At 29.8% G+C, this 26,152-nt stretch overlaps 2 protein-coding genes across 2 annotated transcripts in view; one reads left to right on the top strand and one right to left on the bottom strand.

The window, feature by feature from the left end:
- LOC142327277 (coiled-coil domain-containing protein 174) overlaps positions 1–26,152 on the bottom strand; it is a 296,126-nt gene that overhangs the window by 18,847 nt on the left and 251,127 nt on the right. The gene's annotated exons all lie outside the window — the stretch shown is intronic.
- Positions 15,347–26,152, top strand: part of LOC142327278 (uncharacterized) — a 171,094-nt gene continuing 160,288 nt past the window's right edge. The window contains exon 1 of the mRNA XM_075370176.1: positions 15,347–15,471. Coding sequence (XP_075226291.1) covers positions 15,402–15,471 — 70 coding nt within the window. The 5' untranslated portion in view covers positions 15,347–15,401. The remainder of the gene's footprint in view (positions 15,472–26,152) is intronic.

Raw genomic sequence — 26,152 nt, 5'->3', positions numbered from 1 at the left:
TAAAGGAGGGCTTTGTAAGCAAGCAACCCATGTTAAGCTATTTGTAAAGCTGTTAGATAAGAAAAAGTTTCTAGACAGGTTTACAGACAGTGTTGCCCAAATCAAACTGCTAAAATGTCAAGGTCATAGAACCTCCACATATTCACTTAACTATATAATACACTTTTTGTTACTTCATTATTTTTCTTCCTGTCTTTAATATTTATACTTAAAATTTAAAAGCTTATTATGAAATAATCTAATTATTCTGAACCCCAATCAACAGCTGATATTTCCCAGGATTCATGTCTAGACAGGCTGTAAGATTTCTGAAAATTTTTATTAAAGACCCCTACTTTAAATTAAATGTTTAATAACTCTTATTATTTTGAAGTTCTGTCCTACCCTCTTTAATGTTCTGTATAAACAAATACAAGAATTTGTTATTGTTTTAAACGTACTGTCACTGTTACACTTCACATTTTTTGCATGTTCAATAAATATGAACAAAAACTGTTTAAAAAACACAATAATTAATTTATGTTACAAAGTTCTTTAAAATTTTTATATAATTTACTTAAAATTAATTACATATGAAAGAAATATTTGTTAAAGACAAAAACATATCTGTAATTTGTTATTTTTTTGGCTTATTTTATTAGTTTGATGTATCTCTATGTATCTATTATTTACCAATCTTTTAACTTACATCCTCAATTATCTATTTATTATTTATTCTAATCTTTTTCTTCCTTTACTATATTTTTCCTTTTACAGTTCCTTCAAGAAAAAATTGTTCTATTCCTTAACGTCCAACAGCATTGCCCTTTTTACAAATTTTTGCCTCAAAGTTTTCTCTCCTATAACTCAACTTAAAATCTCTTAATTTTAAAATGAAGAAATGTTAATTTAAATAATTATTTTAATTCAAACAAACTACCTAATTTTCAATATTCTCCTGTAATGTAATCTTTTAAAAGGCTTTATCCTATGTTTTTCTGGCTTCCTTAATATTCACTTTCCTAGATTACAGTATAATTCTCTAGGTAGATATTTTTAATAATCTCTTTCTAACTACTGAAATCTGTTTGATACCAGCAGATATAATTTTTACTTTTTTTTTTAATTTTTAACTCAAGAGGTCCTCGAAATGTTAAAAGATAGAAAAAAAACTGGTATTTAAAATTTTCACCCATTTCAATGTTTTCCTTTATTATAATATTTGTACTACAATAGGCAGGAAAATAATATTTATGGATATAAGGATGGGAAATACAGAACAGGAAACATATCTCACTTGTATTTGATGGCAGACTGGCTGGAATCATTAAACTGAAATCCATGAACTGAAAATATAGCTGATCAGTTGCAATCTCCATCTTTAATGAAAATTTCGCATAAAAGTAAACTCTTTATATAATTTATGGTAATTGCTACTTCTCTTTTGAATTCAATGCAAGATCATTATTTTATCAGGTAATTAAACTAATAAATTGTGGTAGACAACGAAAGTTTACAATTGTTAAATAACATAATGTAACTGTTACTTTTGATATTTTAACTAAAAGATAAAATGAACAATATATTTAGTTTCCAAATTTGAAACGTACACATTAAAAAAAATATTCAATTTCACATTGAGAAATGTATCGATTTGCAAAATAAGTTATAAGTTTATTTCTTATTAAAATTAATGTGGGGGGTTACTTGTAAATGCATCACATTTTAATGCATTATTACCATTCACAAGAAAATTTTGATAAACAAACTTAAAATTCTTAATGAAGAAATATGTTAATATTTTTAAAAATGTTTACTATATTAATAACAATTTTCTCCAGAAATCTATTTAATTGAGGAAGTTAATAGTCCTCTAACTGACGTACAAATGACATTACAGATAATCAGTAAACTGCAACTTTACATAACGTAATAATTTATAGAAATTAAATAAATGATAGAAAAAAGTTTATGAAATGTTCATATTTTAATTTTTTATTATTGCATTCCATCAGGCTTTTATAAAAATAATTATTTTTATTTGCTTAATGTCATGAAACTGACAAATAAAATGCAGAAATGGGTGATATAAGTGGTTAACCTCCAATTACATATCGTATAAGGGCATTTCATAATTACCTGGAATTGCCAACAGATGGCAGCACTAATGAATAATTTAAATAGTTGGCAAGTACCTAACATACTTGATTTCTGTCAAAACTTCATAATAATCCAATGATCAGTTAATTTATAAACCGTAAGATGTAAATGGCTTCAATTTGTATTTTTAATGAAAAAAACAAGCATTGTGCATTAATTAAATATTTCTTTTCGAAAAATTTTAATTTAATTTTTTTTTTAAATCATCACTGAGCTTAATGTTTCTGGCAATTTTCCATCATCAGCAACCACAATTTCTTCCTAGTTTGGTTAATTTAAACATGGTTTTACAAGGCATAAAGACGATCATCAGAAAAAGATTTGGAATCAGAATAACAATATCAGAAATAGTTGAAAAAGATATTTTGGGAGGTCATTGCATAAAGAGGTCTGGGATTTTTGATATTATGAACATTCCAATGGAATGTACACATGTATATTTGTTCATCTAAAAGTTATTAAATATGGATCTTATGACTGAGCAGTCATAGCTCAATTTTGTGTAGTCAACTGTGAGAATAATCATGAAAAAATGCAGTTGTCTGGCTACTTGTGCATTTTTAAACGTAATCAAAATGAATTTTTTTATTGATTTGTAACTGTTAACGAATCATATGGTCATCATTATGTATTGGAAATGTAAGTATAGGCAAAGCAATGAGTATGTAAAGGTGGAAGTACTCTAAACAAGGCAAAAATTATTGCATTGGCAGGAAATGTAAGCTAATTTTTTTTTCTCTGGGGTTGTTGAAAAAGGTGAAACGCAAACAAAAACAACCACATTTGACATAGAAATAAGTGGTTTTTCATCTGATACTGCGTTAATTATAAAGCACTAATTGCAAAAGTAAAATTACACAAATTATGTTCTATTACAAATTACATCATACTATTTAGATTTAGTGACGTGTGACATTTTCTTTTTTCAAAATATGAATAAATGGTTGTTAACAGAAAAAAATTTTCTTTAAACAATGAATGAAACAAACATAAATTTTGAAACTTTCAACAAATAAAATCTGTTTACTATTATCAAAAAACTTGAATATCACTAAAATATGTACATCAAACTAAAAGGAACTATTTTGAAAAAAATTCATTATTCTGGAAATGTATTAAACACCTTTACACTCTTTAATACATTAATTCTGCAGCTGTATCATGCATCATACAACTGCAGGATATGCTACAAGAACAACTTTATACTATTTGGTTAAGTACAGGTTTTGGATCAGATAACTTGTGGTTTTTGTCTCGTTTTTATATGGTTTTAACAATCCACTGATATACTCTTGTGTACCTTTATCTTTAAAGGTAATCAACCAACTGTAACTTTTATTTAAAATATGTATGTTTGTATTTTAAGAGCCATGACCATAAGGTCATAAACGACCATAAATGAGTCACTAGTTACTTTTGTAGATGACAATCATTCTCAAGAATATCAAGCATCCCATACCAAGCTTAAAAGGAACAAGTAACATTTTCATTCTGTTCACCGTATGAATTTGGCTATGCAGTAAACATCATTATTTTTAGAGAAAGTAGCTCTGTCTGGTGCCCCTTTTACTTTGGGTACATTTTATTTATTAAAATACATTCATTAACATAATCTTTTTTTTTTGTAATTTTAAAGTTTATTTAATTGAAAGTAAGTAAAAAAATAGATATTTACAATCTGAATAACATTCAGATAGTAGTGTTAAAGCATAAATAAAGAAGGCCAAGCTCTAGTTCATAAAGGAGTTGGAAAAAGATGTAGTCTGTTCCCATTGCTTTTCAAACTGCATATAGGAGAAATTCAATAAGCAAATATTGACAAAAGAACAACTATTCAAGAAGAAAAAACAAAGTGAAACGTGGATTTATTTGCTAGAAGAAAAATTCAGTTTGAAAATAAAAAAGAATAGAATAAAAGTAATGCAATGTAATAAAAAAAAAGGATACAAATTAAATATTAAGAAAGGGAAACATGTATTAAAAAATTACAGAATTATGTTATTATATAATAAAATTACAAGACAATTAATTAAAATTATTACAAAATATATTACAGATAAAGCAAAAATCATCATCCCAAGAACATCAAGGTCTATATCGAGAACATGTCCTTTGATAAACTCCTAAAGTATATCTTGCAATTAAAAAGAAAATAAAGTATGTAGTATCCTTTAAAAAAAAAAACAGAAATGGAAAAGAATGGAGTACAGAATCACATAAATTAAATGCAGATGGCCCCTAACCCCAAAATAAATAAATAACAAAAACATATCATTAAAACTATTTAAAGTTCATTGTTTGTATTCCATCAGAAGCTAGGCAAAAATAATAATTTCATTCTGTTTCCTGACTTGAAACTAAGAAAAGAGATGAAATTTGAAAGAAGAGCGGTCAAAGGTAAACAGAAAATTTAGTTCAAATTAATCCTGATTGGATGAAATATAGCATCTAATACTTCTGGAATAAGTTAATAGTTTAACAGTGACTTTAGTTAATTTTACTATGAAAAATAACCCACTGGATTGGTCTACTGGTGAATTTGTCATCGCAAATCAGCTGATTTCAAAGTTGAGAATTCTAAGGTTCAAATACTAGTAAAGGCAGCTACTTTTATATGGATTTTAATACTAGATTGTGGATACCAGTATTCTTTAGTGGTTGGATTTCAATTAATCACACTTCTCAGGAATGGTCAACCTGAAACTGTAAAAGGCTACACTTCATTTACATTCATACATATCATTCTCATTCACCCTTTGAAGTAATATCTATGGTGCTTCCAGAGGCTAAACAGAGTAAGAACAAAAATCAGTTAATTTCATCATGAAACATAACATGAGTGGCCCTTTCAAATTGCATGCAATACAATATTGTAAGAATCTTGCATAACATTCCACTGATTTAATACAAAAATAATGATTTAATTTGAATTCTCTAAGGTATGAAACTGAGCTTGAAAGTAAAAACGGAAAGAAGTCTAACTCAGATTCAAACTAAGGAATTTAAAAAAAAAATACTAACGTACAAATCATTTATTGAAGTTTATTAGTTTCTATAAAGAAAAAACACATTTCGACTGGTAGAATGAAACAAGGAAAACAAATGTAAAGTGAAATAGATAAGCAAATAACTGCTACATCAGACTGTGTGAATCTTGGCAAAATTCTATAAAGGTATCAAACATTTTATTGGAAATTTTTATTAGATGATTGTACTTAATATGAGAGTCATTCAATAATAATTAAAGAGGCAAATGACTGTAGAAAAATGATTATTTATTTGATGACAATGAAACTAACATTACTTTTCAACATAATTCCCGGCCATATTTAGGGAATCTCATTTTTCTGTGAGCTTTTCTTATTCCATTAATAAAGAATTGTTCACTTCAGTATCTGAGCCAATCCTTGATTAGTCTTCATCCGCTCATTGTTTCTAGACTTTGTGCCACATATAAATTCTTTGAAAGGACCAAACAAAAATTCTAATTCAGAGAAATCGGTACTTAAAGTGGATGTGGCAACACCTTCCAACCCGACTTTTGGATAGCTTCACCTGTCTTCCCAGCAGTATAAGGATAGTCGTTATCATGAGAAAAATTACACCTTGCAAAAAGGATGTTTACTGCTTATTTTGGGTTTAACTTTATTTTCTAGCATGTCATATTAACACTCACTGTTGGTTGTTATTATTCTTCCAAATAATCGAATTAAATTTATTGGGGAATTTATAGTCAAAGAGATTTAGCATCACTTTGTGATGCATACCGGCTGGTATGTAGGTTTTTAATTTTTTCCCAGACAGGAAAACTCAGATATTTCCATTCTCTGACTTTGATGAAATGATGACACTTACTCAAAATGATGAATCCAAGTTTAACAAAGGTTTTTTAAACGACATTACGTTCCGTTAAAAACCGTAAGTTCCATACAAATGTGAATTTGGGTACCTTGTGATTTTGGTCGATTGTCTAGAAACCAATCTTTAATACTTTTGCGGTAATTCAGCTTATCACGGATACTGGAATGAATAGTGTAAATAAGAACATTAAAGTGATTTTGCAAAGCGTAAGTCGAAACTTCCACCGGTCGTCCGAAAGTTGGTGAATCTTAATTCCAACCGGTTTAAACCGTTTAATCCACTTTTAACCATGTTGTTTTGACATCTTCGGCCGGTTTTACGCTCTCAGAGAATAAAACTTATCTCAGCACGCTGTTTTTCCACGGTACACCTCTCAAGAACAGCCGACATTTTGAAATAAACAGAAAGAGGTTATAATAATCGAAATTCTTTTCGAACAGCTGATATTTTCTATTCAGGATTTGCACACTTAAACGGGTCAGACAGTTTCAATTAATTCTATTAAATGTTTTCCGCCATTGCCATTTGCCTCATTAATTATTAAATGGCCTTCATACAACCGACAACGAATATGTTTTGGCACATGTAAATATAAGTTTTACGTATATTTTTTTACAGAAACGACAGCGAACGTTGTTAATCGAAATCTCCTGTACTGCTGAGTAAATTATTTATAAGAAAAAGTAGTATTCGTATAATTTTATGAATTTTTAATCTGTTACTGCTTTACGCTAGTTTTTACACAAGAAAAACGATTATTTCGGTAAATGTTTAAGCCGTAACACAAAGAAAAGAGGATGCTGTAACTTGGAGATAAGAAGTCACTTTGACTTGTGATTGGTTAGTTTATAGTATTACTTTGCACTTTTTCAATAAGTTTAGATCCGATTTTTAGTCGATGATTGCATTTCATCACTTGACATATCACTTTAACGTTTTAGAAAGTGTGGCAAATGACCGTAAAGGTCGACCAATTGGTCAAATGAAAATTTCTTACATCAAAGAATAATTAATTTAAACAAATTAAAACCGTATAAAACTACACGAATTGTTAATCTTAAATAGCAAGTTTGTATAATAAAGAAAAATAAATAAATAAAAATGACATTTTAAGGGATAAAACTGAGCAGAGAGATGTTAAAATGGAAAGATAAATGGGTAACCTTGATTTTCTTATTTAAATCTGTTACAAAATTGATAAATTTACCGGAAATTCTAATTGTAAGAGTAAATTTCATCATGCAACATATTATTCCAGGATCTATCCCACATCAATACAATTATATTGATCAACAATAGAAAGTGAAGGTCGACCGTATGATTAACTCAAAAATGCTTTATTATCACGGAATAATTTATTTAAAATAATAAACCCCTAATACTTTATTAAATATCAGTAGTTTGTATTGACAAAAAATGATTTTATTTCAATTTTAAGACGTGGTAATTCGTACACACATGAGATAAAAATGTATATAAACAATAGTTAACTTCAATTTTTTATTGACTGGATTACCTTATTTCATATTTCTGTAATAAAAACGATAAATTACAGATGATTGTATTGGATGCTTCCACTCTTTAACTTTAATTTCTATAACTGTGTCGTTAAAAAAATTTGACGACACAGTTATAGAAATTTACCGTCACGCGACTAAAGCCGCGTTTCGAGAAAGTCCTACAACTGTGGGTTGTTTCTGATGCACGAATTACACACACAATTTAAAATATTTATCATTTTATTTAAATATAATATGTTTTTAGTTTATTTAATTCAATGATTCTAAATAAAGCGCGCCCGCATACCATATTTAATTCGCGCGGGTGTGGCGATACTAGCGACAACGGTCGGTACTCACTACACTAATGTAATTTCATAATTTATAAAGAACAAATTTCGCTTGTACGACTCGCTTTGTACCGAGTCAACCGAACGATCGAATTCGATATCCAGCTAGACTGAGTTACTTTTTGACACTTTAAATATTATTTATTTATTTAATTCAACAGCTCATCCTGTGACGACACCACATAGTAGTAGTTTAGAGCATTTTTGGGGTGGGGGTGCGATTTTGCAAAGATTTTTTGGCAAATATTGTTATTTTTTAAATGTTAATAAATGTGCCTAAGAAAAATATAACCTTAATTAGGCGAAATATCGAGATACTGAGGGTGATCTTGCTCTAAAGCCTCACCCCTTCACCTTTTAAGTTGAAATTTTAATGGTTCAATGCCCCATGCATAGAAATAATCTGGAAAGTTTGGTAAAAATCGGTCCAGTAGTTCAGGGGGTATAAGGTGATTTAGAGGCCAATACCGAACACACGTAAATAAGAACATTAATCGGGAAAATTTCCATTCGGTTTTTTGTTTTTTGGGTTCCTTAGGAATCAAAACGTCAAAATCCGGTGAAAACCGCATATGCCCAAATTGGGCCGATTTCTATACTTTCCCTTCTAGAGCTGTAGCGCAAAAGTAAAAGGTATCACTAATATACTAAGGGCTGGGATTGTATGCCTGTTAACCGAATTAAATAATCACTAAATAATCTTACTAAATAAAAATAATTTATATCACTAAATAATTTCACTATATCACTAAATAATTTTTTTTTTAATTAAGCTATGAGGTAGAACGAAACGATGAAGTTACTAGAAAGTATAAGTGATTTATGAAAACTTCGAAACCGAAGAAATAGAGAATCGGATGATTCTGATGATGATAATAATGATTATGATTATAATCATTCTAAAAATCTTATTAAAAAACGGTAAGATTTAAATATTAAATTCACCATGAGTAACTAGTTGGACCCATAATTTTAATAATATTCCAAACTTAAATTATTTATTCTTTAATTTATTTAATTGTCATCTATTTATATAAAAAATAATAAAACATTTCGTTTCGAATAAATTTTTATACAATATTTTAGCTTAAAAAATGTTTAATCTAATTTATTCAAACTACAAAGATTTAGTAAGATGTAGATTGATTAATTGTTGTAAAACCTTCCCCTTCGGTAGTTCATGTAATAGATGTATAGTGTTACAAGGATTAAGCCCTAAACTGCTTTAGCAACCAAGCTGTATAACAAATAGGATTCAACTCTTTAAAGAAAGACATCCATCAATTTAGATAAGCTACACTTCTTTTATTTTGCAGCTATATACAAATTTGTAATATAAATGGTATGCTCTATTACAAATACCTAATTAATGTTAAAATATATATATATATATATATTCCCCAATCCCTATATAATACAATTTAACGTTAATTAGATCACGCCAAGAGTGAATAACTGTACTACTCGACAGATAAAAAAGAAACGGTCCAAGCATTTCTTCCACCTGGAAGATGACCTAAGATATGAATTGAAATATATTGAAATACATGAAATAATTTCAATTTTCAACATAACTTCAGTAAAGGATTTTCAACAACAGCGGTATCAAATTTTTGTACCAGGTCAAACACAACCATTAGATTGGGATAAAGGAGATTACAAGAATAAACTTATTAGATTGTATACCTTTGACTGTATCGGGTTATTCTCTTCTGAACAAAAAAAAAGGTGAACTTACAAGGCTTCATTTTTTTATCTGATAAATAGAGTACAATGGCATTTTCAAAGTAATCAACTAAAATCATAGTTATTAAGAGAGGTGTTCCACAATGCAGGGTGTCCCATATAAAACGCAACCCATCAATCACTCATCCATGAAATTTCAAAAGTCAAGCTTACTCCCCTACTCGTTACTGAAATGGACTCGTCCAACATCTGAACATCGCGGCGACGCAGTAGAACACTACCGATAGTAACAATAATGCAATCATAACGTTCAGTGTATTGCTAGAGACAAGATGGTGTTTTCGCTAGATGAACGTGTTTTCATCGTTGAGTCGTACTTCAGTACGAAATCAGTGGTTGCAGTGCAAGATTTGTTTCGCCATAAGTACCCAGATAAACCAGCTCCTAACAAAACATCATTATTAAGGTTAGATGCAAAATTTAGAGAGACCGGTTCTGTTAATAACAAGGAACACAAAAGGTCTGCGTCAGTGTTGAATACAGTCACTGAAATCAAAGACCGATTACTCGCCTCGCCAAATAAATTGATCAGACGTTTGTCTGCTGAAATTAATTTGTCTAAATCAACTGTTCATCGGGCGACCAAACGATTACAATTACGACCTTATCGCATTCAAACGGTTCATCCACTTCTTGAGCCCTACAAAGAAAAACGGCTACAATATTGTCAACGGTTCCGTCGATTTCTGCGTGAGGGAATTAATGTTATGGATTCGTTATTTTTCACAGATGAAGCACGGTTTCATTTGGACGGCTACATAAACAGCCAAAACAGTAGAATTTGGAGTGCTGAAAATCCCCACGTTTATCATGAAAAACAATTATACCCGCAGAAGTCGGGCGTGTGGTGCGCGATATCGCGGAAGAAAATAATCGGTCCTATTTTTTTCGAGTACACCATTAATGCAGAAAGATATCAGATATTTTATTTCAGTTCATTGTACTCTTGGAAGAGGAAGACAGACAATGCTGGCTACAACATGACGGTGTGATATCGCACTACGAAGGTCAACTTCTGATTTCGTCGAGGAATTCTTTGGTAATCGTGTTATCGGTCGAGGCTTGTGGCCACCAAGCTCTCCAGATTTGACTGCGGCGGATTTTTTTCTACGGGGTTACCTCAAAGAAAAAGCCTACAGCAACAAATCACGAACACTTGAACGATTGAAATTCAATATTGAACAAGCTGTATTAAATACCCAGCCACAAACTTTGAAAAAAGTTGCAAGAAACGCTGTAAAAAGTATTGAAGCTTGTATTCAAGAAGATGGCGGCCACTTCCAACATTTACTCTAAATGTAAGGTAATGGATGGTAATAATAAATATTACATTTACATTTACACATGCATTTTTATTATTTCAATACCTACCAATATAAGGTTGGGTTGGGTTTTATATGGGACACTGTATATTCTTGTTCCCATTCCATTTTTGTTGAAAGTGTCATAAAACGTTTCAAGAATGTAATGATTATCTGTTTTCTGCAGAAAGATAATCTGAAAGGAAAGATTTCAACAGAACGAAAAAGTATAGAATTGTAGTGTGGATGAAATAGAAAAACATCAGAATTTGAAATATTGAAAACTGAAGGTAACTAAAAGAAAAAATAAATTTCTCGAATTTAGTATTTGACACCTAAATAAAATGAATACGTATTTCATAACGATAAAATATGAAATATTGAGGACGTTTCAGTAGCAAAAGTTCTTGCTGTTATTGTTAATAAAAATGTAGATGACATAATAGTAGTAATACTGGAATACCCGATAGGAAGATGTCGTTCATCCATATATTTCCTGAGAAGTCTTTAAGTCCTTTAATCAAGGATACAGAATTTAAATTTAAATTTTATAAGGTTATGGGCCAAACTGGTTACTTGTAATGACGAATCTAATATCTAAATTTTATCGTTTTTTAAAACAAGATCTTTTAGAATTGATTATCATATTGCCGTCAATTTGAATTTGTTGTAATGATGTGTGCAAACCGAGTTTATAGGTTAGAGTAATGAAGCGCCGCATCGAGGCATAGAATCAATCATCTCCTTATACATCAAAAGAGATGCGTGGGAATAAAGTACCGTCTGAAGTCGAAAGAGTCGTGCTACAAAATATATATATATATATATATATATATATATATATATATATATATACATATATAAAGAAGGTTTAACGATCGTGTCTCGGTGTTTACAAAACCATCTTAGCAATTCGATCTAGTTGGCGTGAGGATTTATTGGTAACAACAGTTCACCAAATATTAAACTAGACAGAGCCATTTATTTTATTATGTGTACAAGTAAACTTGAGTGAATTAAAATTTCTAGCACTACAAGGAGAATTATAATCTAACGTTACCTAATGGAATGATTTTGTTTTAAATAACAAATGAGAAATATTAAAACGTTGAAAAAGATTTAATAAAGAAAACATTTTATATATATATTTACAGACCTTGTGTGTGTGTATATATATATAAAAGTAATGAGACTGGTTCAGAAAAACCTTTTATTTACAATCCAATTATACATGGACTCTATCAACTTCGAAATAGTTCCCTTGGGAAGTCACGCAACGCTTCAAACGGTTTTCCCGCTCTTTATAGCAGTGTTGGAACTCAGAAATTGGAATATCCTTCAGATGGTCGGTTACATTTTTTTTTTAATGTTTTCTACTGTTCCAAAATGGTGTCCTTTGAGGTGTTTTTTAAAGTCAGGAACAGAAAAAAGGCGCAGGGACTCAAGTCAAGTGAATAAGCTAACTGAAGAACTACAGGAATGTTTTTCCTTGCCAAAAATTCATTAACTGAGCGTGCACTGTTACAAGGTGCATTGTCATAATTCAGCATCCAGTTGTCTTTGATGGCTGGTCTCACACAGCCAACTATTATCCTCAGTCTTTCAAGAATATCTCGGTAAACATATTGATCTACAGTCTGTCCTGTAGGCAAAAACTACTTATTACTATGGACAATGCCATTACTATCAAAGAAACAAATTGTATGGTTTTAATTTGCTCATTTTTGTTTTTTTTTGGATGTAACTGATTCCCGGTCATCTGAAAATGCTTTAAACCACTTAAAAACTTGGGCTTGTGACAGAGCATCATCTCCATACACCCTCTTCAATTTTGAAAAAAATTCAGTAGCATTCTCACCGACTTTAACACTGTGAGTTCATCAACGTTGCTCGTAATTAATATCACTCATTTTTGTAATGCACAACAAAAACTTGTCTCACGAAAAGTCTGTTTACGTCTCATGTGGCAACAATAGACTATAAATATTAATACCTAATATAAATCAGCTGTTCATATTACCATATGTTTACCAGTAACTTTACAGTGTTGCCATATTGGCTGCTTAAAAAAAATAGTCTCATTACTTCATTTACAGACCTTGTGTATATACGAGTATATATATATATATATATATATATATATATATATATAAAAAACAACATTTTGCAAGCGATTCATAATCTTCAAAATTATTGAAGACAAGTTGATAAAAATTTGTATACACGTTCTTCTTTTAGTGTAAGTGTACACTAAGAAATGATGTTTTGAAGTTCCGAGTTTATAGGGTTAAAATTGAGTAACAATGAAATTTACTATTTGTTTAATTTTTCGGTAACAAATGAAGATACCCACCTGATTTTTTTGTGTGTAATCTTCATGTGAATATCTACAAACCAATTAATAGATATTTTCAAATTCGATCTTGAAAGGGGTGAAGAAAGGTAAAAATATTTTGAACAATTATTAAAAATTTTCCCAATTTCCTACTATACTAAACGAGATATTCACTCGATGAGGGCTTGCAAATACTCTTCAGATAAATACATAAAAATCATTTTCGATTATTTAAGGAGTGCAACGGTGTGTGGTGCGGTGGCTCAACCAACATAACCACTGGCACTGTAACTGTATGTGCGACGAGATTGCCTGCATACCTCCGGTTACTTGACTTGAAAAAAAAAAAAAAAAAAATTAAATGAGAAACGAAGTACGGTCATCTCCTAGTGGTGTATATCGGGTAACGCTAAGAACCGGACAAGGTACATTTTTACCCGTACGAAGGACGGGTTTTTTAAACCCACACTTTTCCGATCACCCAAATTTTCTGGTCCTGTACTATCAAACAGTTGCTCTGAAGAAATTACAATACACTAATAGTTTTTTATAAATTGAACAGGTTTTTTTAATTTTTATTTATCATTATTATTCTCAAAAGGATGAGTTTAATGAACACAGGGAATCCAGGAAGCAGAAACCTGGCTAGTCGGAAAGGGTGAGCGAAGCAAGCCACGACAAGCTTAACATCCCCTGATCGCGTTGGGAAACGCAAGTAACCATATAACACGGGCGAAGCCGCGACGGGGATGCTAGTATAATATAAATGATTTATAAAAAAATAACATACGCGTAATATAAAAGTGTTTCTACAAGTTATTTAAATATTTAGTATAATGGTAAACGTTTCGCTCATGGTTCAATTTTTTATTATAATTAACATCGTACATTTTATTTTGGACATATTTTAATTCTAATTCTTTATTTTGTAATCCAATCTACGCAAAAATTGTTATAGATATATTGGATGTTTTGTAATTTCAATATTTTTACAAACAATAAAAATTTATTATTTCTACGGAAATTAGCAGGGAAACATTGACAAAAACAATGAATAAAATAGAAAATTAATAAAAAAGAGAAGTGGATAAACGTACGTATTAATATATTTATATAAATAAAAATTTAATGTTCGTTGGTTCAAAATCTTAAATCTTCGAAAGTTCTTCATTTATTGCTTTGAAATTATGACACAACGTTGCATTCGAATACGCGTGTGTTTATATATACCTACTATTTATATACCTAAGATGTCACACCTGTGACAGGTATAAACAAGTTTTTATTTTGAAAAACAGCGCTACATGTTGGACGTAAAAGCAAAACACTCTATACTAAATATTTTACGGTTCCATTTCAATGTTTCCGATATGTGTATCCGCTATAGACTAAAAAACTATTGGACCGATTTACGCACAGGGAAAAAGGGAGACCTTTTTCCCCGCGCGGGAAGGGAAAATCGGAAAAGTAGAAAAAGGGGAAAAGTAAATGGAAAGGGAAACGAAAAAAGAAAAGGGAATGGTGGAAAGGGGGACAGAGGAAGGAGAAAGGGAAAGCAGAAAATGGGGAAAGGAAAAAGGGAGGAAGGGCAAAAGGGATAAAGTGTAAAAGGAATAGGTTAAATTTTATGAAGTTCCGTAATGTTCATTTTGTTAATGTTTTATCAAACTTTCAACGGAATAAGTACTAAGTATTTCTTCTTTTTAAGATTTAGAATTCTGATTAAAGGAGTCGATCGTTGTAAATGTTCAAGCAGTCTGTGCAAAATAATAATTGAAAACGAAAAACACGAACAAAGCTGCGTATAAAATAATTTTTAAAAAGCTAACAACAGATTCGGAATTATAAAACGTGAATTGACAAACTATTCTATTTATTTAGAAAACGGTATTCTAAAATACTCAATTCTTTATTCCTAAACTTCCTAAAAAAAAAGTAATATTAAAAGTGCAATGACTCAGAAAGAAGATGCAGTACAAAATAACATTATTATTGTTATGAAAAAAAATAAGTAAATAAACAAAATCCCCCACTATGATCATACGTTATAAAGTAGTGGGGGTAAAAGCATGCTACTTCTAATCAGATCGTTGTAAAACTTTCAGTCAAGTGGCAGCTGCCGCTGTGTTACGTTGTGTGCGTTAGTAATAAATAATAAATTCGTTTAATAATGCGGTCAGTACACATAATACGCGTGTTACCGGGAATTTTTATTGTTATTATACTGCTAAGTGTAACAGGTCTGTAATATAAATACAACAAAAAAATAATCATTCTTTGAAATGAAACAACTTATCCATACAAAAATGACCAAAACCTAACCTTTAATTTTTTTTAATAAAAAGCGGTTATTTTATGAAATATGTAGTTTATAAAAAAATTATGAGTTTATAAAATTATAATTAAAAAAATAATCATAAAAAAAATATTTTTTTAAAAATCAGATAATTTTTTTATTAAATTTGATTTTAACAATTCAACTATTTTCATAAATTTCATGTACATTACAAGGTAAGTGTTTATGTTTTAATAAAATGTTTTTCGTAAAATATTTATTTATTTTTTTTATACACGTGTTTCAGTGAATTCGTTGATACGTCTCAGAATTTTATTTTTAACCAGCTAAAAAATAAAGTTGATCTTAAAAAATTAATATATTAATTACTTTAAATAAATTAAAACTATTTATCTCTACAGAATCTGAGCGTTTTATAAAATTTTGCTTATATAGCGAAAAGTTAATAAAATATTGATTAGCCGAAGATCGATTAAATTAATGAAGTAGTAAAACAGTAATTACTTTATAACGTTGCTATTAAATCAGTATATAAACATCTTTAATGTATAAATGTACTAAATACATTTATAAATATCATTAATAAAAATTTATTTTACTATCACTTAAAATAGTATTTTATAGTTTTTAAAATATTAAATTCCCTACGTAACTTTAATAAAGAAAAAAAAATACTATAATACATAGCATCTTATATCTTGCTACTTTGAAGGAAACGTTCCAGCAGTTCAACGTAACTAACGACAAATTGTTACGGAAAAAGTGAGGCTGAGTAAGAAAAATTAGTAAATTTAAAACCTAATCTCAAATAACAAGAATTAATATATTAAAACTATTCCAGACTTTACATTTTTTCTTGGAATATACGAGCGTTAACGGAAGAATTAACACTAAATAAAGAATAAATTTTAATAAACAGTAAATTGAAAAGTAATTAATCTACTTTTCCCCTCTGAAATAGTAAAGAAAAAAATAATAAACCCACCGAGTTGGTCTAGTGGTAAACTCGTCGTCGTAAATCAGCTGATTTCGAAGTTTTCAGATTCAAATCCTAATAAAGGTAGTTGCTTTTATTCGGATTTGAATACTAGATCGTGGATACCGGTGTTCATTGATGGGTGGGTTTCAATTAACCACATGTCTCAGGAATGGTCAGCCTGAGTTTGTTGAAGACTACACATTTATACACTGATAAGTGTAATGTAATTTGTACCGGTAATTGTAATGTAAGTCGCTAACGACTTTAATTGTTGATGCGACTATAAATAAAGGTATAAAAATAAATAAATGCAAATGGGAAGAATCTATAAATACACTTCCAAGATTAAGTCATACATGAAAATATAATAATAATATACATATAATATATAAAAATAATAATATAAAAGATAATAAATTATTTTATTAAAAATCTACATTTTTGTTAAATTATGGACGTGAATTTCTTGCAAGATTCTATGTAGATTTAACTTTTTTTTTATTATTTATTAAAAAACAATAATATCTAAAAAAGAAGTATATATATATATATATATATATATATATATATATATATATATATGTACATAGTCGCGGCTTCGCCAGCGCTACTATATGATTATTAGCCCGTCGCGGTCAGGATGTTTAGCTGATCATGTTTAGATTCGCTCGCCTTCCCGTCCAGGTACTCTGCTTCCTGGACCCCCTGTGTTCATTAAACTCATGCTTGTGAGAATAATAATGATACATAAAAATTAAAGCTTGTTCAAATCAGTTTACTGAAATTTCTTCAGAGCAACCGACAGTTTGGTCATTACAGAACCCAAACTTTGATTGATCTTAGGATTGCAGGTTTCCAATCAGCCTCCATCTTAACAGTAACAGTTATAGCCGATTACCCGTCCTTCGTAAGGGTAAAATTAACGCCATTCTTTGAGCAGTCCTACCTAGACACTGACTTTCGATGTGTCTCTTTCATTTTCGATTACTGTATCGGGGTTTTTAGTACCCCCAGATTCAACAACTGTGTCTGTTAACTTTTCTGCACGCATGAAAGGTTTCCTCATCACTAAATAATAATGCATCAAGATAATTAGGATTGTTTTCGACACGTTCACAGCCTCTAGAGCAAATTGATATCGTAGGCGGCGATCATTTGGTTTAATGTAATGGATTTGTAACTTGTATGCTCGCAAACGAAGCCGCTTATGAACAGTGGAACGAGGAATTCGAAGTTTGTAACTAGGCCCCCTAATTCACTTTCCAGGACTGGCAGTGAATTAATCGCATACACGATTCACAGTCTCGTCACTAACTGAAACTTTTAGATGATTTTCAGTTTGTGAAATCTTCCAGTCTATCTTAAAGTAGTATTCAATTGATGAAAAGACTTGGATGTGGGAGGATCGATACTCAATTCAGTTCGTACATGCCATTGAACACGCGTAACCGTTTGAAAATTTGCAAACCAAAGCACGCATTGAATCTTCACTGGTGAAGTCCACATATCGACTGATTACTACTGACAACAGCAATGTGAGTCGGCTTGCCTGCGCATGCGTATTCCGCTGACCTTGAGAATATGCGGAACAAATCTTGATATTTCCTGTCGATTGAGCCTACGTTTAAGGGATTACGACAAACGGTTTTCTAAATGTAGGCCATTATTTTTGAATAACTTTAGCTCGACATCCTGTATATATTATACATATAGGCCCAATACACACAAAGTCCCTTGTATATATACAAGGGACTTTTAGTTTTTGTTCTGCTCTTATGCGTAACTTTTACCTTCTTGTACATTCATTACAGCACTCACCATACAAAATGTAATGTAAACAAAAATAACAAAAAAAAAAAAAACAGATTAAATAAAATAATAATAATAAAGCCAAACAAAAACAAAATGAAAAAAATAGCTAAGTTTAATGACGTTTCGCTTAAAATCCTAAGTATTTTAAGTGTAAAATATATAACATATGTTGCAGACCAATCTGAGCAGGCTAGTCCAGTTAATCAGTTTTTATATATATATATATATATATTTATATAAAGTGAGACTGTTCTTTTTTTTTACATTACATGATTAAAAACTCGTTTTTAAAAGAATGTGAGAATTCTTATTAATACTAAAAATACATTACAATTAAATATCTTTTTCAGTCCCTTTTTTTTCAAAACTATAGATTTTTTTAACAGCTCAACTTAATGAGGTATTAAGATTTAATATTTTTAAAAAAATCATCTTTCCAAACGATACCGATAACTATTTTAAGTTCTTGATGTTTTTGATGGCAGGCTCCAGTTTACGGTATCAAGGAAATGTACTTGATTCTTTCTTACACACGAAAAATTCTTGGAATATATACGATAAATTTCTGAATACTTTTTCGACTTCTTTCATAAAAATATGTTTTCATTTTTATAAATAACCGAATTATTCTATTCCCGTTATAAAACTATTTATTACAGAAACAATCATTTAAATAAGATATTTTGTAATGGAGATAACAAATGTTTATATTACCCAAAATTAAAAAAAAAAATTATAAAAATAATCTGAAAATTTTTAACAGTAAATAAAAGTTTATGTTTTTTACATGAGTAATATAATTACATATTTTATAGAATTATTTTATTAAAATTATAAAATTTTATATACCAGAAATTTTTTTTTAATATAAATGATATATTTGTAACTGTTTAAACGAGTTCCTAATGAAATAATGTAAAAAAGACAGGTTTTAATTTAACTTTTATAATAATTATTTTAAATATTTTCTTATAAGTTAGTCGGTAACATCATTTTTTAAATATTTCAAGTTATTTATAATGTTTTCAATTTGTATAGTAGTATGTATAATGTAAACAAAATGCTCGTACAATATAGCCGCCAATCTTCGTCAAATCGTGTAGTATACTAAAGGGTTTATGCATAGTTGAAAGTAACCTCTAAAGATTTAGTAATATATTAATTAATTATAAAGTACTACCCAATTTTTGAAGGAAATTTAGCTGATTATCAACTAACCATAACTCCTATTTAAATTTCTAGTGTTGTCAAGGCTTAATATAACAATTAATGTAGTATGTTTTTTTCCAAATAAATTTAGACAACCTTCCACCTTTATAATTAAATTGTATACTATAAGTGTATGAACTCAAATTCTGTAGCTCATAATACGCCTATTACGTACAACCATTGTACATAATAATACATAAATACTAATGCATATAAATATGAAATTACAACTGCGTAAAAAAGAAATTTATAAAAAAACGTTAAAAAGTTATTTATTTAATGTTTTTACTTAGTCTTATGACGGAATTAATATTTTATTTAAAATTTAAGTATGTTATTTTATATAAAATTTCCGGTTTAAATTCATTATATATTAATTTATAAAAGAGAGAAAATAAAATAAACATAATTACAACATTACTTAGAAAAAAAACTACAAGGTAATTGCAAAGTTTCTTCTAAAAATAAAATAAAATATTAAATGTGCTTAATAGCTTTTAAAATATTTAAGTAAGTAAAATCCTTTTTGCTCTTTAAATACTAAATTACTATATTTCTTTATTTAAAGAAACTCAGAAAGGTAAATAGAAAAAAAACATTTGATCTACAAAAATATAATAATAATCTGACGATATAATTAACAGATCAAATGCACTCTACCTAAACTAGTTAATATCTGAACAAAAATCTACGATTAAAATGACGGATTAAAAAAATATTTTAAATTTCAAAAGGTCGATCTCCATGGCGGAGTTTAGCATCTCTGCCTTTTATCCGGAGGTCTTGAGTTCGACTCCCGGTCAGGCAGTTCTCGTTCACCCGCACTAATGGTTACTTGCGTTTCCCGTCGCAGTCAGATGAGATTTAGCCGGTCAAGGATGCTTCGCTTGCCCTTCCCGTCTAACCAGAGGGCTCTGCCACTTGGACACCGCTGTGTTCATTAAACTCATGCTTGTGAGAATAATAATGAAAAATAAAAATTAAAGCCTGTTCAATTTATTAAAAAATATTAATCTATTGTAATTTCTTGAGAACAGCAGTTTGATCAGTACAGGACGTGAAACTATGAGTGATCTGAGAAAGTGGGTTTCAAAACAGTCGGTCTACAACTTAAAAATATTAGTTATAACTGGTCACCCGTATGAATTATGGGTAAAAATGTATTTTTTCCGGTTCTTAGTGTACGTGACAAACAGGTACTTCGTTTTTAATTTTTTAATTATTTGTATTTTATGTGCTTTAGTCAAGTAATCGGAGGCAGATGCAGTCTCTTGTGGCGTACGTACAGTAATAACAATGACTGTGTTGGTTGAGTCGCCGCGCTGTACGTCATATTCCTTAAAAAATCGAAGTTAAAAAAATAAACGAAAATGGTTTTTAGATATTTGTGTGAAGAGTATTTCCAAGCCCCAATCTAGTGAATATCTCGTTTAGTATAGTCGGAAATATAGGGAAAATTTTAGAATAATTGTTCCAATTTTTTTTTCAATTTTATCATCCCTTCCAAGAACGAATTTCGAAAAATTTACAAATTGGTTTTTAGATATTCATATGAAAATTACAGACATTAAAAATCAAGTTGATGTTTTCATTTGTTACCGAGAAATTCAAAAAACAGTAAATTTTATTGTTACTCCATTTTTACCTCTTTAAACTCAGAATTTCGAAAATTCCTGTATTAGTATGCACTTACACCGTACGAAGAACATTTATACAGATTTTCATCAATTTATCTTCCGTACTTTTTGCTTGGATTGATAAATCAGACAGACAGTCAGGACAAGGTCCTTTGTAGGTAATATATATATATATATAATGTGTGTGTATGTAAATCAAAATCTCCGTGTTTATTTTTTTACCATGTTCACATAAAAATACGGAACCACTGGGGAGGATCGTTATTAATTTCTCAATCTTATATTTACTCAAATTTTAAGAAAGCTTTAGACTTAAATTTATTCACACAGATACATTGAAAAAGGGAATAACTAAAAAAAAGCCTAATTCAAAAAAATGACACAGAACAATTAAACTAAACGATAACGCATTCAAAAGAAATATATAAAAAAATATTTTTTTAATTACTTGAGTTTGTTGTAATTTTAAAAATCCAGCAAGGAGTTTCATAATTTTCACGGCTTTTCCCCTTAAAAAATTTTGTTTTAAATACTCCTTACAATTTTTAAATATTAATGACTTAAATACACAATATTATTTAGAGTGTAATTATGGAAAATCTTCAATAAAAAAGATTTGGGTTTTTTATATTTACACCTACACCTTGATCAAATGATGTTTTTACTTCAAAATGATGCAGTATTAAATATAATCGAGTAAAAAAAATCAAAAGCTTAGTAAAAAGGTTTGGGCTCCAAATGACCCCTTTGACCAAATGATGTTTTAATCTTCAAAATTATATTCTATTTAGAATATATCTGCTAAAAATCAAAATTTTAAATAAAAACATGTGGATTCCATCTGACCTCTTTGGTCGGCAACTACCTTATATAATATTTTTAATAACTATCTCAACTTGAAAACCATATAAAGCACCAGATATTGTAAAAAAAAATGTTTAAATTCTTCAGTTGGAATCCATGGGATTCACTTTTTTTAAAGTTTCCAAGGTGTTTACATTAACACTAGATATAGTTGGATTTTCATTCATGAAAATTAAATTTTCAATTTTTTAATATTAAATTTACCACTTCGTCGATCTCCATGACCGAGTGGTAGCGTTTCATGCGGATGTCCCGAGTTCGAATCCCCGTCAGGTGTTGTATTTTTCATTCGCTACAAAATTAAAATTTTTTGGTAAATTAATCATAAAAAAAACAGAATATTTTAACTACGGGTTCCATTCAGTCCCTCGTTTTTTGAGGATTAAAAGTTTATTTATTAGAGTAGTTATTAACTTGACTAAGTTTTCTCGATTTGGTGGTATGTTATTTAAAAAAGTTAAAAAAAAATATATATATGGGTGCCATGATACCCCTTCGTCGGATCGAATCGAAAAGCTGGTCAAAACTGAAACATATAATTAAATATTTATGCCAAATTTCATTTTTTTAGTCAACAAGTTTTCGAAATATGAGAAGATTGTTTAGAAGTAATGTTGAATATCTCTAACTCAATATCCGAATTTTGGAATTTTAAATAACTTAAGTACTTCCACTTGAAAAAAGTATAATTTTCTATGATTAGCATATAAAAAATGAAAAATACTACGTACTCGTTTTTAATTTTTTACAACATTTAATGCCATCAATACCCCCCCATAAATACAAATTTTTTGAGTCATTTTTAAAGAATTTATTTTGAACCTGATAGGAGATATTAATCAAGATACAGGTCAACATACGTAACCCACCAGGTTGGTCTAGTGGTGAACGCGTCTTCCCAAATCAGCTGATTTGGAAGGCAAGAGTTCCATCGTTCAAGTCCTAGTAAAAACAGTTACTTTTATACAAATTTGAATACAAGATCGTGGAAACCGGTGTTCTTCGTTGGGTTTCGTTGGGTTGGGTTTCAATTAATCACACATGTCAGGAGTGGTCGAACTGAGACTGTACAAGACTACACTTCATTTACACTCAAACATATCATCCTCTGAAATAATACCTGAACGGTAATTCCCGGAGGCTAATCAAGAAAAAAAGAAAGGTCAACATAAGTACGAACAAACATCTTCCGAGAATTCCTATAACATTTTTGTGTTTTCGGACCAAAGTCTTGAAACGTTCACACTGTAGAAATCCCCTAACCCAAAATTTTGGATACACTTTTCCCTTAATAAACTATGTTCAGCAACAATATAGCTATAACCGGTAAAATAAAAATCTAATTTTTGAAATTTATTAATCTTTAATCATTGTGACCAATCATCTGTCTTATGTATTCAATTATTTGACTTGTCTTTCTTCAAATATTGACTTCATTTGTCCGCCTTTTCTTTAAACTTCCAAAAAGTAATATATATTTATATTTTAGATTCCAATTGTAATCTTAGACAATTATCAATCAAATTACTGTAAGATTATTACAAAGCCAACATAAGTTTACTGATTGGTAGGTAAATCAAAATCTTGCATTTAATTTAAAATAAGTTCAACGAGAATAGTATTTAACACAAAAACCCACTGCAGAACTTACTTACTGAGATTAAATTACACAAGAAAAATGGCACCGAGTATAATTCTCTCACAAGAAATTTTAAAAATTCAAAACTTAAAAAATTTTTATGGTAAAGTTAAATAAATTTAATTGATAAAACGTATAATTAAAATTAAATTTACATAAAACAGGTATAAATTAATCTGAAGTAAACAAAAAAATAAAAGTCTGCTAAAATTTCTTAGAAAATTACAACTTATTTCTTAGGAACTTCTTAATTAAATAATTAGTTAAATAGCCTACGGTAATGATTAACATTTATAACGCTATATGACTCAATTAATACGTAAATTGGACGCATGAAGTATACGTTTTATGAATGAAGCTTTATTATCATTATATTTTTTTTTGTTTGAAAAGACATATAATGAGCAGATTTATATATATATTCAAGACGGAAAGGCTGTAATAAAATTTATGGGATTTTTTTCTTTAAGATTTACAATGTCAAGTATAAAATCTGAAGTAGAAATGTGAAATCTTAAAAGTCTTTTAATCCTAGGTACGTTAATAATATATGTTAACATGATTCAACGGAGAGATTGCACGTTGAGTAGCTGGTGCGTCATAGCTTAGTTCAATCTACTTAAGTAATTTAGAGAGCTATTACTGAAGTATGAGTGATTACTTGTTCAAGAATATAAAGAAAAAATGGGGATGGAAGAACTTAACATAAAAGATCGACAAGACTTGGATGGGAGGTACTTCCCCTAAGAACTTGATAAATTCACACTAAACAAACATTGCATTTCACTATGGAAAACAATACAACAAACAGCTGTTTCCAATAGAAAAAGGTAGATTAATCTTCTGTCTCATTCTTTCTTACGGTACTAAGATATGTAAAATACCTAAGTTACGAGCGGTTTTCTCTTTAAATAGAACTATTTTCTCTGAGAGTAATGATGTTCATCTTGTAGCAAGTCCCTGTGATGAACTGAGTGAAGTTATGTTTTGCAGCGCTGAATATACTCTACAGTTCGGACGGCTTGCTGTACTGATATACAATAGTATAATTGACTCAATAAAGAAAGCAAAAGGAAACAAATATGCTCCCCACTATCCTTGCAAAGCACGGCAAGAGAAACATTTTATAGTTGAGAGTACTTACGCAATTTTCATGAATGACTAGTTTTATCAGTTCGACGTTAAGTAATGATATCCAACATATACAATTAATATTTCGATTCTGGTAGCATTGCGAAACGACATTTATTCGTATCAAAACATTTTATATAATTTTACATAAATGATATGTTAAGGCGTTAGGCATCATTGTGATTCTGAATTATAAGACATTTTAAGAAATGATGATTTTTCAATTCTACCATGATGATTTTTTTCTATTATAGAATGACAAAAGAATTTATAGACTAGTTGAATAATAAAAATAAAAAAGATCGAATTCTAAATAATGACGTATTACTTTTGATCCACAAATAAACGAAGGGAATGCAAAAAAAACTGATAACACAGTTGTAGGACTTTCCCGTCATGCGGCTAAAGCCGCGTTCCGGATAAGTCCTACAAGTGTGGGTTATTTTTGATGCACGACTTACTCACAAAACTTAATTTAAAATATTTATCCCTTTATTTAAATATAATATTTTTTCGTTCATTTAATTCAATGATTCTAACTAAAGCGCGCGCGCGCATACCGTATTTAATTTGCGCGGGTGTGGCGGTACTAGTATCGACGGTCGGCACTAACTAAACTATTGTAATTTCACAACTTACAGAGAAAAAATTTGGCTTGTAAGATCGATACTGGTGTAGCCGCGAGGCTTAACGCACCAGGTACCGCGTCAATCGGGCGATCGAGTTCGAGGCCCAGTCAGACCTTTACACTTTAAATACAATTTTACAGTTTACACGTTTTTACACTTTAAATATTATTCATTTATTTAATTCTACTGCTAATTTGTGACGTCACAACATAGCAGACAACAGCATTTTTTGGGGTGGGAATTCGATTTTTCAAACTTTTTTTGCCAATATTGTTACTTTTTATTGTTAACAAATATGCCTAACAAAAATATGACCTTAATTAGGCGAAATCTCGAGATACCTTGCTCTACAGCCTCACACCCTCGATTTTTTAAGTTGGAAATTTAATGGCATCAATGCCCTTTTTATAGAAGTAATCTGACCAAGTTTGGTTAAAATCGGTCGAAAGTTCTGGAATATGATTTAGAGGCCAACACCGAACACACTTGCATATGAACATCAACATCGGAAAATTTCCATCATGTTTTTCTTTTTTTGGGTTCCTTAGGTGTCAAAACGTCAGGATCCGCTGAAAACTGCATATGCCTATATTGGACCGATTAAAAAATATTTTCCCTTTTAGAACTATAGATTTGGTATAGCGCTGCTATCTAGACGGGAAAATAATTTTTTTTTTCATTTTAAGATCCAATGATGGACCTTCGGTTTAGAAGTTGAACACGCT

The sequence above is a fragment of the Lycorma delicatula genome, chromosome 7 (assembly GCF_047948215.1).
Source record: "Lycorma delicatula isolate Av1 chromosome 7, ASM4794821v1, whole genome shotgun sequence".
NCBI lineage: Eukaryota > Metazoa > Arthropoda > Insecta > Hemiptera > Fulgoridae > Lycorma > Lycorma delicatula.
Note: the sequence above shows the minus strand (reverse complement) of the source record. Positions and strands in the feature narration are given on the sequence as shown.